The sequence below is a fragment of the Ovis canadensis genome, chromosome 17, assembly GCF_042477335.2.
Source record: "Ovis canadensis isolate MfBH-ARS-UI-01 breed Bighorn chromosome 17, ARS-UI_OviCan_v2, whole genome shotgun sequence".
Lineage (NCBI taxonomy): Eukaryota > Metazoa > Chordata > Mammalia > Artiodactyla > Bovidae > Ovis > Ovis canadensis.
Genome location: NC_091261.1, coordinates 75,584,307 through 75,601,044, shown reverse-complemented (window position 1 = coordinate 75,601,044; position 16,738 = coordinate 75,584,307). Strand labels below are relative to the sequence as shown.

The 16,738-nt window shown below is 49.6% G+C and overlaps 1 protein-coding gene across 4 annotated transcripts in view; it reads right to left on the bottom strand.

The window, feature by feature from the left end:
• Window positions 1-16,738, bottom strand: part of SGSM1 (small G protein signaling modulator 1) — a 74,795-nt gene that overhangs the window by 17,480 nt on the left and 40,577 nt on the right. For 2 of the 4 annotated variants that reach the window (XM_069558288.1, XM_069558287.1), the window contains exons 12-20: window positions 16,491-16,623; window positions 12,824-12,988; window positions 10,822-10,957; window positions 8,374-8,438; window positions 6,321-6,466; window positions 4,903-5,031; window positions 3,479-3,661; window positions 2,230-2,298; window positions 693-1,283 (exon numbers count right to left, since the gene is read on the bottom strand). In XM_069558288.1, the coding sequence (XP_069414389.1) occupies window positions 693-1,283; window positions 2,230-2,298; window positions 3,479-3,661; window positions 4,903-5,031; window positions 6,321-6,466; window positions 8,374-8,438; window positions 10,822-10,957; window positions 12,824-12,988; window positions 16,491-16,623 (1,617 nt within the window). The remainder of the gene's footprint in view (window positions 1-692; window positions 1,284-2,229; window positions 2,299-3,478; window positions 3,662-4,902; window positions 5,032-6,320; window positions 6,467-8,373; window positions 8,439-10,821; window positions 10,958-12,823; window positions 12,989-16,490; window positions 16,624-16,738) is intronic. The other 2 variants (XM_069558290.1, XM_069558289.1) reach the window with 1 other exon arrangement.

Here is a 16,738-nt window from a genome sequence, read left to right as displayed (position 1 = left end):
TTCTTTGAAAGAAAATGGATGTAGGGACTTCCCTAGTGATTCAATGGTTATAACTCCTCACTTCCACTGCATGGGGCATGAGTTTGGTCCCTGGTCAGGGAACTAAGATCGCCAAGCCATGCTGCAAGGCCAAAAAAGTTAAAAAAGAAAGAAAGTGAAGTCACTGAGTTGTGTCCAACTCTGTGACCCCATGGACTGTAGCCCACCAGGCTCCTCTGTCCATGGGACTTTTCCAGGCAAGAATACTGAAGTGGGTAGCCATTCCCTTCTCCAGGGGATGTTCCCAATTCAGGGACTGAACCTGGGTCTCCTGCATTGCAGGCAGTCTTTACTGTCTGAGCCACCCGGGAAGCCCCCCAAACAAAACAGGTACATGATCCTTGGCTCAGAAAACCTTTTCAGTTGACATTCTTTCCTCTGGGTTTTTATGGCAAGAAAGTAAAATATTTAAGAGATACTGGACATGAGTGTAAACCAAGATGTGCCTAAGCTTGGATTTGAACCCAGCACTGTTTGTCTGCAAAGCCTGTGTTCTTTAAGTATTAAATTATCTTCTCTTCCAAATGGGTTTCTACAGTGAACCCTCCATGATGGGGAAAAGGCAATGAAACAGAAGTGGTTCTGGATAACAGAGGCTTGCCACCCTCCCGTGGCTGCAGAAAATGGAGTGGAGGAGAATCCTGGTGACTTACGGAGTAGGTGACGCCGCTGGAAGAGACGGGGGACGCCTCGCTGTTGGCCGAGGTAGTCACGGCCAGAGAAGCGAGCGCGGGGAAGAGACTCTCCATCTCAGGCTCCTCTGAGAGGTTGTCCTCACTGTCCACCTGGCTCTGCTTTTCCGCCTCGCTGCCCCTCCAGCCTTCCATCATGGGGCCCTCCTTTTCGGGCAGAGCCACGTCCAGGCTGCCAGTGATGGACATGAACTCGTCCATGCTCTCGTTGGCCAGGAGGTCGCTCTCCAGGCTGTCCTGCACGGCCAGCTCCTCACGAGTGGCCTCGTCCCGGGAGGTGGTGGCCTCACTGCTCTGCCCGTCATCCATGCTGCTGTCCCTGGGTCGAAGCACCAGGGGGGCGGCGCGCTGGGCATCCATGACGCTGTCTTCCGTGCTCAGGCTGGGTTCTGAGTGCTCCGAGAGGCCCGAGGAGAAGTTGTGGGAGGAGGGATGGCCTGAGTCTGGGGAGCAGGTGCCGTTCACCAGGTTCCCGTTGGGGATCTTGGTCGGTTTCTCTTCCAGCCTGCCTTCTGCCTCCACCTGCTCCGCCTCGTCCACAGACTCAAAGACCTGCAGACAAGGTGCACAAAGGCAGATGAGATAGGATGTCTGTCATGGTGCTGCTTCCAGCTCCAAGCTGAACAGCCATCCACAGGGGGCTGGTTCAGATATGGAACATGCATGCCGGGGACACTACACAGTCAGTAAAAAGATGGAGGCAGAACAAGGTGGGACATATTCTCCCATTTGTAGAAAATTTAAAACTACTCTGTATGCAGGAACAGGCATAGAAAAATCCAGAAAGAAACAGGGAGCATTGCAGTTGGCTCTGAGGAAGAAAATCTTTCATCACACAAAATCATGTGCACAAAAATTTCTTAAGTTAACTAATTAAAGGAACAGGCTTAAAAAATATCCATGTAATTAACCATGATGGATCAATTTTCAAGAACACTTAGATGAATATGAAATATTATGGAAAAGTCTCCAGGATATATATCCAAGATTTATTTGTGGTTATTTGTGTCTTTAGGCCATATCCCATCAATGCAGACTGTATAAGATCATGTCACAAGATCACTGAAGTATTTCTTTGGTGTGGTTATAGCACCCACTTGATTTACTATTAATTTCATGTGCTTCTGGTTTTAAAAAGATTTAATTTCAATTAAATTGCTTTCAGTCATGTTAAAACAAAACAAAACACTTTCCTAACTCCAAAGTCAAAACTAGAAAACAAAGTATATTCAGAGAAGATGGCAATGTTATTCCTAGGGAGGGCATGTGGGGATCAGGGATGGGCAAAACCAAATTTAGTTTTCTCTGCAATATTTTTTTAATAGGCAGAAGAGATTCATGAATTACTTGTGCAGGCAAAACTTCAATTTTTAATGGAAGTATAAAAAGCTAAAACAGAAATCTTAAGTGACCTGAAGATGAGGGACTTCTGATCCCATTATTCTGGGCTGGAGGGAGGCGGATGGGTAGAGAGGGGGCGGGGGCTCTGGAAGGTCACCTGTGTGCTGCTGCTGGAGTCGCTCTGCAGGCGGATGTTCTGGCGGCCGGAACTGCAGCTCTGGGAGGACTGAGAGGAAAGGGGGCAGGAAGGAGCTCAGGTGAGGCTGCATCTAGGCTCAGGGTCCCTGCGCTGAGCTCAGGATGGAGTGCTAGGCTGGGAGTCAGAAAGTGTGGTCTTGTCTCTATTCCTGACATGAGCAAGTCCCGTCTCAAGGCCTCCGCTTCCCATCTGTCAAATAAAACTGGGTGGCGGGGGGCTCATCTCTCCTGCCTAGAGCCCCTTTGGAGGCTACACAAACCACAGGACCTCCACCTCCCACCTGCAACCAGAGAATGCCACTTCTAAATGCTCTGCACGCGAGACTCTGAACTCAAAGGACTGCCTGTATTAATGGCCATTCTCTGCTCCTTTCCTGTATACATGCTTTTAGTCCTGTAGCTTCTAGTTTCTGTCCCCTCTGAAGCTAAGCTAGGCCATGGGACCTGCTGCAGCCAGTGGGATGCTGGCAAACTCAACAGGGCAGACACATAGAAAATGCTTGCGCATTTCTGCTTTTTCTTGTAAAGATCTGCTTTCACTGTGAGAAGGTGGCCAGGCTAGTCTGCTGGAGGATGGACGTGAGGGGCAGGGCTGAGTCACCCCAAACGTGTGAACCCGACAAAGAACAACAAACCTTTCAACTGAGCTTCAGCTGACCACAGACTCAGGAGTGAAAAAGAAACAGTTATTGTCGGATGTCACTGACTTTTGGGGGTTGTTTGTTACACAGTTTTAGGGTGGCAATTGATGACTGATACATCATTGGTGAAGGGAACTGATTTTCTTTTCACCTCCGGCTTTTGGCTGCTAAACTTGGGACTTCGTCAGGACAGATGTGTCTGACCTGTTCACTGGAGCATTCCTGACATTCCAGGACATTCCTGACAGTACCCGGCACATGGTAGGTACTCAACAGCATTTGCCGAATAAGTGAAGGTCTAATGCTGCATTGGATGGTTTATATACACTATCTTGTTGGAGCCTGCACGCAAATCTCCCCTATACAAATGGTCATTTCCATTTCATAGATGAGGTAACTGAAGCATAGAAGTGAAGCTGCTTTGCCAGAGCTAAGAAATGAAGGGGCTGGAGTTTGGAGTCAGGTCTGTGCTAAGACACCCAGCCCTTGTCCTTCCTTCAGCAGCCCCATGAAGCAGACCCCAGCCTTTACCCTCCACCTGGCTCCCCTAGGGGAGCAGCCCATCACCTCATTGCTGATGGTGGAGTCCCGGTGCATCATCTGGTGCAGGTGGCTGTCCAGGCTGGCCCCCGACGAGCATTTGGCCAGGGCGGCCGCGTGGGACTCCCGCTCCCTCTGTCTCACGATCGCCTCGCAGCCCAGCCACTCGGACATGGTCTGTGCGTAACAGGCGTGAATCTGCTCATCCACCTGCCGGGGTAGATGCACGGTCAGCCGGAGAGAGTAGATCAGTGGTTGCCAGGGGTCAGGGATGGGAGTGAGCGGGAGGGAGGCAGTGTGGCCATAAAAGGACACGAGTGCCACGGCAGCACCAGAAAACGTTCAGCATGTTGGCTGTGGTGGCGATACACAAACCCACTCGTGTGATAAAACCGTGGAGAACTAGATAGACACATACATGAGAGCACGAGTAGCATGGGAAGTTTGATCAAGGCTGACATATATATATTTACATTATATATATGTGTGTGTGTGTGTATGAGGAAATATTATACAGCACACAGAACATACCCAATATTTTATAATGACTGTAAATGGATTGCAATTTATAAAAACATTTTTTAATTGTTAAGTCCAGATGTCTGGACTGAGTAAAATATTTATTGAATGTCTACTATATGTCAGGCACTATGTTAATCAGTTGCTGTTGCTGCTGCTGCTGCTGCTGCTGCTCCTGCTAAGTGGCTTCAGTCGTGTTTGACTCTGTGCGATCCCATAGTCGGCAGCCCACCAGGCTCCGCTGTCCCTGGGATTCTCCAGGCAAAAACACTGGAGTGGGTTGCCATTTCCTTCTCCAATGTTAATCAGTTAGGTTAACACAATTGTTTTTTTAATCTTATTTTTCAGCTGTGTTGCGTGCCATATGGATCTTAGTTCCCAGACCAGGGATTGAACCCATGCTCCCTGCATGGGAAGCACAGAGTCTTAACCACTGCACCACCAGGGAAATCCCTAATTTATAAAAATTTTGAATTACTATGTTAAACACCTGAAACTAGCATAATGTTGTAAATAAACTATATCTCAATTAAAAATATATACATATTTAGTATAGACAACAACAAAAACAAATGCAATAAAATATGGACTTTAACTGCCAGTGTATATCCATGTTGATGTCAATATCCTGCTTATGATAAATTGTATTATAGTTTTGCAAGAAGTTACCATTGTGGGAAGTTGGGTGAAGGAGATGGCTCTGCATTATTTCTTACAAGCGCATGTGAGTCTATCATTATCTCAAAAAAGCGATTTGAAAAAATGGCATCTGTGGCTTGTGCTGCGTTTATTGGACGGCACTGCCCTCACCTTTCCTGGCTCCCCCTTATCTCCCTGTCCCCCTGGTCTACCAGGGGACTAGAGCTCCCCCAGCCCCACGTACCTGGCTCTTCCTGTTGCCAAGGACCCCACTGCCCCCTGGGGTAACCTACCTCCTTCCTCTCTGTTTCTGTCATCCCGAACTGGTAGTGGCCCAGGAGGAAGGGCCACACGGCTTTGCGGATCTCCGGCTGGATGCCCCCGTAGTAGATGAGACGCAGCAGCTCCTGCTCCTCGTAACTCTGGTAGGTGGGGGGAGGCAAAGATTTGGTCAACACGAAACTAGGGCATGGGCTCTGTGGCCCAGTGGGCCCACCTCTCAGACCCTCAGTAATCATGCTGTGAACAAGCAATGAACACAGATGTCCATCGTGGCATCATATTTGAAAAAGCAAAACCCTAGGAAACCCTCAATTGCTGTTATTAATAAACGAGTAAGAAATACACCTCTATAGGGTTAAGCAACTAAAACAGAAGGGACTACAGTGTTACTGCAGCCCGGATACAACAACGCAACAAACGACTGCAGAAGCGTTAGATGAAAAACATCCGTTTTGACTATTTATTATTTCAGCCAATTTGTCCTTAGGATAGTGCTTCCCAAACTGGGGAGATCTCTAGGAGCATTTGGGGAACTTTCTTTTCTTTCTTCTTTTTTTTTTGGCTGCAATGCATGGCTTGAGAGATCTCAGTTCCCTAACTAGGGATTGAATCTGGGACCTCAGCAATGAAAGCATGTAGTCCTAACCATTGGTCTACCAGGGAATTCTGTGGGAAATTCCCAAAATATAAATTCTTGGGGTCCACTCTTAGAAGTGCTCAATCAGTAAAGCTGGAGTGGGGCCCAGAAATTGATAAATCTTTTGCATTCCTCAAGAAACGTGCAATCATGCTCACCGACTGCCAGAGATCATGAACACTGTAACTTTTCGAGAAAGGTAAGCTGTCATATCCATTTAAATTTAAAATGGACATCAAACAGCTTTATTTCTAAGAATCTATCCTTGAAATAAGAAAACTAGTACAGAAAGGTATGTGCTTATAAAGATGTTGACTATAGCACTGCTGAAATAATTTAAAAAAAAGAAAAGAAACAGGAACAGCCTAGATGTCCATCATTAGAAGAAGATTTGATTAAATTATGGTCCACACATATATGAGGGGCTAAGGTTCTAACATGCAGTATTTCACCTAGAGATCTGAAAGATGTCCTTCATATAAAAGTAAGTTGATCACTTAAAATGCAAACATAATGTCACCTCATTAAAAAATGAATTTCAGCTCTATCTATATAGACATAGCTGTGGATGTATAAGTATAGGAAATGTATAGCAAAGTCTACACCAAACTGACATTAGTCATTAATTTAGGGGATCAGAACTGGGGGGGTGTAGCAGAGACATGATATTTTAAAACTTAAAAAATATGTACACTTGCGTTCTTCACTCTTTGCAGAATGCTAAGAGGTCCCCATAGTCTCTGTCCCCCAAAGCCTCTACCCCACAGCAGGCCGAGCCAGGCCAAGCCTTACTGTGCTGTCCTGAAGGTACTGCTCCCAGATCCTGGCTGTCAGCCCCTGTCCAGCATCACAGGGCAAGTCAGGGGACACGATCATGTGATTGACCAGGGCTGACAGGTGGGTCCTCACGGTAGACAGGTGTCTGCAGTAGGCAAGCCCTGTGGGGAGGGAGGTAGAGTGTCACTGCCCACAACGTAGCACCCCAGCCTTGTCTCACAAAGTCTCCAAAGTACTGTCCTCCTCGTAATCTGCCTGAACCCTTGTGACCAGCGAATTCTCATCATCCCCCTTTTCCAGGTTGAGGAAGGTGAGGCTCAGAGGGGCGAAATTACTTGCTGGCTCAACTGCTTCATGGCCCTGCGACCCTGGGGAAGTCACGTCACCTTTCTCAGTCTCAATTGAGGTGATGCCCGCTCCTCTCGGGCTGGAAACCAAGGCACTTAATTCACAAGCTGGAGGCAGGAAGGGGCAAGTGACTCTGCGGGCTCACTGTGCCTCGGGGTGCCTCCAATGAATACTGAGAGAGAGAGAATGGGAGAGGAGAGGACTTGTTCACATTGCAGCTGGATAAAGAAGGCCCTGAGGTGAGTAGCAGGCGAGATGCTGAAGGCACTGGTTTGCTTTCAAAGATGGCCCTGCACTCTTAGAGGATTACCCGCCAACGCACCACCCTTCATCTGCTCCACCCTGGGTGCCTGGAGGGCACAGCACCCGGCTCACATGTAGCATTCAGCAAACGCTAGCCTGTGTTTGCTTTGACCGGGCTCTTTCCTTCTGGTTATTCCCGACCCCCAATTCATCCTTAAGTCCCAGAGAAGACCCTGGGCCACCTGGAGCCTGAGGACTCAACCCACCAACAATGGGGCTAATGACGATGATTTTGATGACGACGGTGCGATGGCTGACACACAGCACACACTGTGCCCCAGGGTGCTGCTCCCAGAGCTTAGATAGCTTAGTTGATTCTCACTACAACCCTATGAAGCAGGTCCTCTTACTATGCCCAGCTTACAGATGCGAACACTGAGGCACAGTCTGCATGCGTCACTTGCCCAGATCACGGTGCTAGGTGTGGAGTTGGGATATGAACGCAGACCATCTGCTCCAGAACCTGGGCTCTCAACCACCATCAGGGAGGAGCCACATCACCTGAGGGCATCAAGCCCACCTTGACTCCCACCCCTTCTACCAGGAAGCTCCTCCACTGTGGTTTCATAAATACTTGCCCAGAGCCTCCTCCACGCCAGGCCCTGCATCAGGCACTGTGGATGGACGGTAACAGAACAGGCAAAAAGCCTGACCTTGGGGAGCTCACGCTTTCCCCATGAGCTCGTTCCAGGCTGATATGACCTGCACTATTTTTTGACAGGCCCATCCATGCAGGATGTAGTAACACATTTCTAGATTTCCTTAAAATATACACATGTTTTATCTTCCCCAACTAGGCTGTGAGGTGGGGGAAATAAAACTTGCTAAGAATCAAAATAGGAGAGTGGAAAAAACAGAGCCTTCACAGGCCTGGGTTTGAGAGTTCCAGCTCTGCTGGTTTATTTGCTGTGTGACCTTGGGTGAGTCCCTTTGCCTCAGTTTCCTCATCTGTTAACTGGAAATCATCAGAGCACTTGTGTTATTAATTTAGTTTTTAAGTTCTTGGGAAGGCATTAGGCCATCTTACTCTTCTGCTCCTGCCTATAGGAAGAGAAAACTGACATCTACTGAGCACCAGCCTCAAGCAATGTCAGGTGCTTTATGTATGTTTCCGTTTAATCCTGAAAACACACCCTCTAAGGTGGGAAATAGAGATGCAATGGTAATTAAACCTTGCTCCTTCCAGCAAGGAGCCCCATTGTTCACTGCCTTCTCTTAGAACCAAGGGAGAAATTTTATGTTCGGTCTGTAAAAGAGGAAATTGAGGCTCAGGGAGGTTAATGTAACTTAACCAACACGAGACACCTAGGAAACGGAGGCGCAGAGCCAGGCTCATTTCCCGGATACTGCTGATACGCAGTAGGCACTGAATAAATGCTCCCTGGAGACAAAAACGGCAAATAAGGCCAATACGCACATCCATAGAAGGCTCTGGAAAGGATCTGGTACTTCATATTGTCACAGAGAAGCTTCAAGGGGGCCCTGCAGATGGAGCAAAAGGAAGACACTTAGTACAGATCCATACATGGCCCGGGCTTGCTGGACAGGAGCATAACTCGTTATCTCTGGGGAGCGGATGAGAAGCAGTCAGTCAGAGAGACCAGGGGAACTGTTGTTTCCACCTGCGTAGCATCACTGCCCCTTCTTCTTGGAAGCTTCCTCTTCCTCAATTCTGTTCCTACGCTTTGGGTGGAGCTGATTCTACCCATGTACATGACTCAGCTTGGAGTCACAGTGATTGGGTCAGAGGGGAGGTCACATGATTCAACCTGGGCCAGTAAGAATCAACCCTGAGATTTTTGTTGAACTACTAGAAAAATGATACTCTTCTTTACTTGGGTTCCTAAGCCAGTGGGATACAGAGCAGCAGCTGCTAGGGTCCATTTTTCCTGCTGCATAGGAAGGGCCTGCCTGAGAATGAAACCGTCCTAGAGATAAGCAGAGCCGAGCACTCAAGAAACACATTCCTGTGTGCAGCATCTGGATCCAGCCATGCCTGAAGCCTCCATGCTGCTGGATGTCTCAGTTCCATCAGTACATTTTCTTTTTCATTTGCACCAGTTGGAAGTGGGTTTCCATCACCAGCAGAAAATGTTCTGACTTCTAAAGTCATCCAGCTGAACCCAAGAGGAGCCAGTCTGGGATTCAGAGCCTGGCTAATTGCAAAGCAGGTAATGCCTCTGAGATTATCCTTGCACGGGAATTTGAGGGCAGGGGGCTGTTTTGGGTGAAAGAGGAGAGAGGAATATGGCCTCAGAACTGATGGGGAAACGGGACTGCTGAAGGGAGTGTGGTACATTCTTGGAGAGAACAGAGTAGAAGAATGTCGCACCCATTAAAAGCCCAGGGAGACTGGGAAGGAGGCATGGCTGAAGTCCTCCAGGCATGCACGTGGAGGCATTAAGCATTCAAGTCACTCTCTTTGTGCCCTCAGGCTGGTGAGGCTCAGGCATCCTCAGGTTACAGAAGGGCAGCATCATACTGATCACTGCCCCCTAGAGTGGCCCTGGCTATCTGTAAGGCGGCGAGTTCCCCATCACTGCAGCTGTGGAAGCAGATGCTGTGAGGGGGGGTACTGGGTTAGAACAGCATTTGTCAATGGTCCGTGGACCATCAGTCACAGAATCACTTGGGGTTTCTCCAGCATGTGGATTCCTAGGCCCTGCACAGATCTACCCAATCAGGATCTCCAGGAAGTGGTCAAGGAAGCAGTCTGTGATCCCCAAGGTGATTCTGATGGATATTAAAATGTGAGGATCTCTAGTCATTTCAGTGCTTCTCAAGCTGAAAAGCACACACACCGTCTTGGGACCCTAGGTGATGTGTTAAATGCAGATTCAGCTTCAGCATTTCTGGGGTGAGGGGCAGAGAATCTGCTCAGGTGATGATGCTGCTGGTCCACAGACCACACACTGAGAGCCAGGAGTTCTGCGGCTTCACAGATTTGATGTTGGCCCCCACTTATATTCCTACGGCTCAAGAATGGGCCATGTGCTGGGACAGAGGCCCGGCAAGGAAAAAAGGATTCCACTCTCCCAGGCCAGGCCAGGCTGGGTCAGTGGGAAATATGACCAGTCTCATGAATGGGCTGAGTAGTCCTGAGAAGACAGAGGTCTGCAGACAAGGAGAGAGATCAAGGATTTAACTTTGTGCAACAAATTTAAGAAGTGTCATTTACTGAATATCACCATGTGCCTGGTACACGAGCTGGCCACTTTTAAACCATTATTTGATTTGTCCCTAAGACAGATAAATAAAGAATGCATTTCCCTTAGTCACTGGGATTTGCAATATTCAAGATGGTGGTGACTCCATCTGCCAGGGCTGTGAACATAGAAAAAGCAAAGACCCCTGCTGATGCATGGTAGACACTCAGCATGCATGATAAGTACTTTTTTGTTGTAATAAATCACTGAGATTTTAGGACTGTTTGTTACAGCGACAGCACCTTGTTGATCCTGACTGATATATATAAGGAAGCTAGGACTTCACAAGGCTAGGATTTAACCGAGATCTGAATGATTTTATGTTGTTGTTGTCATTGCTTAGTTGCTCAGTCATGTCCGACTCTGCGACCCCATAGACTGTAGCCCCGCCAGGCTCCTCTGTCCGTGGGATTTCCCAGGCAGGAATACTGGAGTGGGTTGCCATTTCCTTCTCCAGGGGATCTCACCCACCCAGGGATCGAACCCACATCTCCTGCATTGACCAGTGGGCTGTTCACCGCTGAGCCACCAGGGAAGCCCTGGATGTTTCTATAGCCTAAGTTAACCCCCCTGAATCCAGCACAGGACAAGAAGCGGGTGCCTGCACACCCCCAGTCAGTGCTTGCGTTTCTTCCGTCCACAGCCCAAGCCCCTCATACCTCTCATGGTTGCAGCCGTTGGTTGTGCCGCCATCAGCCGAGCCACTCTGCGAACAGGAGGAACAGGGCTGCCGGGGGCTGGGTTGCCACAGGGATGGCAGGTTGCTCACAGAGACATCCATTAGGTCCTGGGGAACTGTGGTGGTAGAAAGGGCAGAGGAAGAGCCCTGGTAAAGCTTCCGAGGGACACAAAAACTTCCCCCCAAAGCAAGCAGCTCACCCCCACACCAGCACAGGGACAGGGGAAAGACCCTGAATGTCCCAGCAGGAAAGAGCGACCTCAACCACTGTCTGACCCAGGTCCTTGAGCCCATCCAAGCCAATGAAAGCCACCACCACGATTTCGGGTCCCCGAGGTGATGGGAAGAGCTGATGGCAGTTGAAGAGACAGAAAGAGACCAGAGCCAAGTAGACAGGTCCGATCGCAGAGCAGCAGGCCAACCCACACCATGTTGTCATTTAGTTGTCCTCACGGGAGGCTGGCAGGAAGGAAGGGGAGCCTGCTGGGGAATCCTGGGGAGGACCCATGGCCTCAAGTCCCCAGAGGTAGGTCTCATGGGGAGCCCTGGTGGTGAGATGTGAGGGAGCCTGACTCAGCAGGGGAGGCAGGACACTCAGTAGCAAGGGGACCCAGAGGAGTCCCCACTGATGAAGATGCCTGCACTGTCCATGGTCCTGCTCCTATAGCTGCTCTACCAAGAGAGCCTCAAATAGAGGCAACTCCCCCAGAACCATGTGGGGTGCTTGTTTAAAAGCCATATGCCTGTATCCCACCCATATGCCTGACCTACTGAATTAAAGTCTCCTGGCAATACAGCCCTCGAGTCTGTCTTTCAAAAAGTTCTGAGGTAGTAGCCGTGTCTAAGAGCCAAGGGGCACAAATGGTCTCCTAACTCTTGGACACTGGTGGTTCCTGATCAGTTGCTCCCAAGGATATACCATTCATTGTTTCCCATATTGTTTTCTTTCCCGGCTCCACGGAAGCCACGGCATTTGCAACGCTGCAGAACAAACACACGGGTGCCCCAGGCATTACCGTTTCTATGGTTAATTTCCTGGCCTCTTGGTGCAAGAAAGTTATTTTCTCTAGGACAGGACTTGCTGGCTATCTCCTATAAAGGGCCAGGTAGACAATATTTGCGGGTCTGCAAGACATTGGGTCACTATCATAACCATTCTACTCTGCCGTCATAGAACAAAATTAGCCAAAAAAATTGCAAACAAATGAGCATGGGTTATGTTCTAATAAAATTTCATTCATGGACATTATACTGTGAATTTCATACCATTTTCACACGTCACAAAATATTCTTCCTTTTTTTTTCAGTTATTTAAAAACATCAACACCAATCTTAGTTCATGAGCTATACAGAGGATTCGGCTTTTGGCCTTAGTTTGCCAAGCCCTGCTTTAGGAACTTAAGAGGGGTACACATTTGCCTGATGAGCAGCGCCTTCTCAAGGATGGCTGGTAATACCTGGCCCCCTTGGGCTCTAAGGAGATGAGGAGCTGTGGACCCGGCCCCACCAGTCATCCCAGCTCCCTGCTGACAGCACCTGCTGCACCCACGGACAGAATAGAAAGCCGCTAACAGAATGAGGTTCTGGGGGCCATCAAAAGTGGCTTTGTAGCAGACTTACCAATGAACTGGCCAAGAAAGACCAGTCAGCCCCTATAAAATGTTCTTGAAAACATTTTATGAAAACATTCTTGAAAACATCAGTTCTCAGTCAACCTCCAGGAAGCACCAACCAGGAGATGTGCCCAGGTATGGCAAGCATCCCCCCAGCTCCAGCCTCTCGCACCCTGCAGACATCATCAGTGGGCCCCTCTGCTGCTGAGCCCACAACACCCCAAGCTGCATTTTGTAGCACAAAGGCAAGACAGTGCAAGGCATCAATCTTCCCTGCCTCCATCTCCCCCTGGGGACCAGGACTCAAATGACAACATGGCAGAGGTGGCCGGCGCCCAGTCCCAGGCGGGAGGGGAGCCCGGACATTACTGAGGGACTGCGGCTTCAGGCGTGACGTGGGGAGGGTCGTGTCCCGTCTGGTTTGCGCCCACCGGCTGCCCCTGGCCACCACTAACACGGACCGGCCTGCAGGAACCACCGTCCAGGCAGGACCCGCGGAGATGGGGGGAGTGCCGCCCAGGGGGCTGGAAGCAACTTAAGAGACAAAAATAAAAACACCAATGAAATGGAAGGTCTGCGGGGGGTGGAGCAGGACGCTGAAAAGGCAGAGGAACCAGTTCCCCGGGGCTTGAGCCTTTCCCCTGTCCTGCTCCACACAGTACCCTTGGCTTGTGTTTGATCAGAGGAAGAAAGAATGCTGACATCTAGAAAGTGCCTACTATGTGCTGGGTGCCATACTATTCAGGGAACTGCCTCATTCCTGATGAGCCTGTAAGGCAGTGGTCTCCAACCTTTTCAGCTCCAGAGACTGGATTTGGGGAAGACAACTTTTCCATGGACTGGGGTTGGGGTGGATGGCTTGGGCATGATTCAGGTGCATGACATTTATTGTGGATTTTATTTCTATTATTATTGCATCAGCTCCACCTCAGACCATCAGGCACTGGATCCCAGAGGGTGGGGACCCCTACTGTAAGGCATGTGTTTCATCTCCTATTTTGCACGAGAGAAAACAGAGGCTCAGAACAACAAGACAGCTTACTCACCCAAAGCCTCACCAGGTCGTCACTGGGATAACCTGTCTTTTTGGCTAAAGTCCCTTCTTCTCTTCCCACTAACAACAGCTATCAGTTTCCGAGCTCAAGTCCTACCATTATCCCTTTTACAGATTGGAAGACTGAGGCACAGTGAGTTTAAGCAGCATGCCTAAGACCACCCAGCTAATAAGTGGTGAAGCTGGGATTCCAACCCAGAGGATCAGACCCCGAGATCCTATTCATACCCTCTCAGCTGTTCTCCTGTTGGCTGTTGATTCCCTAAACCGTCCTTGCCCTAGACCAGCAGGTCTCAACTGGGGTGCTGCTGGCCTTCCAAGGGACACTTGGTGATGCGTGCAGACACTTCTGGCTGCCACAGTGTGGTGCTGGTGGTGGGGACGGATTCACTACTTGGCATCCAGTGAGTGGAGACCAGGGAAGCTACTCAGAATCCTACAGTGCAAAGGACAGCCCCCACCACAAAGAATTTTTCTTGTTGTTCCATCACCAAGTCATGTCCGACTCTGTGACCCTATGGACTGCAGCACTCCAGGCCTCCCTGACGCTCACCATCTCCCAAAGTTTGCCCAAGTTCACTTCCATTGAGTCGGTGATGCCATCCAACCATCTCATCCTCTGCTGCCCCCTTCTCCTCTTGCCTTCAATTTTTCCCAGCATCAGGGTCTTTTCCAATGTGTTGGCTCTTTGCATCAGGTGGCCAAGGTATTGGAGCTTCATCATCAGTCCTTCCAATGAGTATTAAGGGTTGACTTCCTTTAAGATTGACTGGTTTGATCTCCTTGCTGTTCAAGGGACTCTCAAGAGTCTTTTCTAGTACCACAGTTCAAAAGTATCAATTCTTTGGTGCTCAGCCTTCTTTATGGTACAGCTCTCACATTTGTACGTGACTACTGGAAAGACCATAGCCTTGACTATATAGACTTTTGTTGGCAAAGTGATGTTTGGTTTTTAATATACATCCCACAGGGCATAGGACAGCCCCCACTGCAAAGAATTATTCCATCCAAAATGTCAGTAGTGCTAAGATTGAGAAACTCTTTTTAAAACACACTGAGTTGGTGACAAGGCAGACAAGGATTTATGTGCAAGTTGGGAGGTGCTTCCAAGAAGCACAGGTAGGGAGAGATAAAGGGACCCAGGAGGAAAAGGGTGAGGAGAGTGGCGAGTTAGTCACCATGTATGTTGCCGTTACGGACAATTGGCACTTGATCTCGTGAGGGGTCTCTCAGACACGTGCAGAACACACGTTTCAGAATGGTCTCCCTCGAGGGGTGAGGGAGCTGGCGCATTTATACACAGCTCCTTCCAGTCGCTGACTGCTCCAGGGAGGCACTGATTGTAGTCCACCCCACCCACGGGCAGAAGGAACCCTGGTGGCTGGAGAAACCCTTAGGCAAGGAGACACTAAGGCTGGCAGATGGCAGTGGAGCTGCACACACAGAGGGGGTGAGTGGGCGCAGCTAGCATCTGTTCCCCTGGCACACGCAGGGCCACGACAGGCTAACGTGGATGTTCCCCAAAGAGGAGAGACATTGAGCACCCAGCCTGGCTCCCAGCAAGAGCCTACAAATCATTTGTTGGATGGGTCCCCGTAGAGCGAGCTGCCAGGGAAGGCAGCCGCAGGGCACCTGGCCCCTCGGATGAATCAGCTCTCTGGGGGAACGTGGTACCACCGAGAGGCTGGGGCAGCTCCAGACCTTCCTGGGCGGGAACAGATGTAGGGATACACGTCAGGACACTCTATGGCTCTTAATGACACAGAATGTGAGGCTTTGCTCCTAACGGGCCATAAGGAACACACATAGAGACACAGGCTAACCCAAGGCCTTACCACCAAGCCTGCCCCACACCCCAGCTCTGACAGCACTGGGTGCGAGCGAGAGCATCCAGAGGCCTGGGACGGTGAGTCCAACCTCGCCAGGGAGGACGTCTGCTTTAAAAACGTCCTCACCGCCCCGCTGTGGTGGCTTAAACAAAGGGAATCTCGGAGCCATTATCCATTAGATGGGAACAACAGGGCCACAGGGGGTTAGATAAAATGAGGCTTCCAGAAACACGCTGTAACTTATTACTCACCTGTTTAACAGACATGCATACAGGGCCTAACAAATGCCAGGCTTCCTTCTGAGAATTTCTCAAATATTAACTCATTTAATCGCCACCACAGCCCTCTGGAATTGATGATCTTTGCAGTAACCGCAGTTTCCATTCACTAAGCATCTACTTCACAGCAGGCACCATGCAAACAGCAGGACACACGTTATAACCTCGTGTGCCAGTGTCTGGGGTTGACCTTCCCCTCTGCTGTCTTTTATTTATTTTTTTGGTTGTGCTGCATGACTTGCTGGATCTTAGTTCCCCAACCAAGGATTGAGCCCGCTCCCTCGGCAGAGAAAAAGCAGAGTCCTAACCACTGGACGGCCAGGGAATCACCCCCTCTGCTGTCTTGACAACTACTTGAGGGCCTACGGTATGCGAGGCCTCATTCTATGGGCTCTACGACGACCAGCTTATTATCTCACTGAATCCTTACAATAATCTGTTGAAGTAAAAAAAAATAACAGTAACAAACACATAATAGCATTTGAGTGTTCTTTCTGTGCCAAGTACTTTATCTCATTTGATCCTCGTGAGAGTCCTGTGAAACAGGTGCTATGAACATCCACATTTTACAGACGAGGAAACCAAGGCACAGAGGGGTGATGGGATTTGCCCAAGTTCAACCAGGATTCCAGAGCCCATGTCACAGCTGCTACCCCATGCCACCTCACACCCAGGGACACCTAAGTTAGCCAAGTAGAGAGTGGTCATTCATTTGGGGGAAAATCAAGGCTGCCGATACCCCAATTTCCTGATTCCAAGTCCCCCTACTAACCCCAGAATTCACATCTCTTGGCCTCTGGTCCCACGCAGCTGAAGTCAATTTCAGGACCAGCTAAACAGATTGATTCCCCGGGCCAAGGGCCAGGGCAGCTTACCGAGTTCAGACTGCATGCCGGGATAGATGATCCTGAACACGTAATCCGTGGCCTCGTCGTCTTCCTTGTCTGAAGACGTGGACTCGGATGAACCCTGGGGGCTTCGCTTGCGCAGTTTGGGGAATACTTTGCCCTGAAAGAACACACCCCAACGTCTGGCCCTGGGACATACCCGTCCCGCAACCCACACAGCCCAGGGGTCCCTGTGGGGCGTGCCTGAGCCCACGCAGCCACACAAGGGCCCGAAG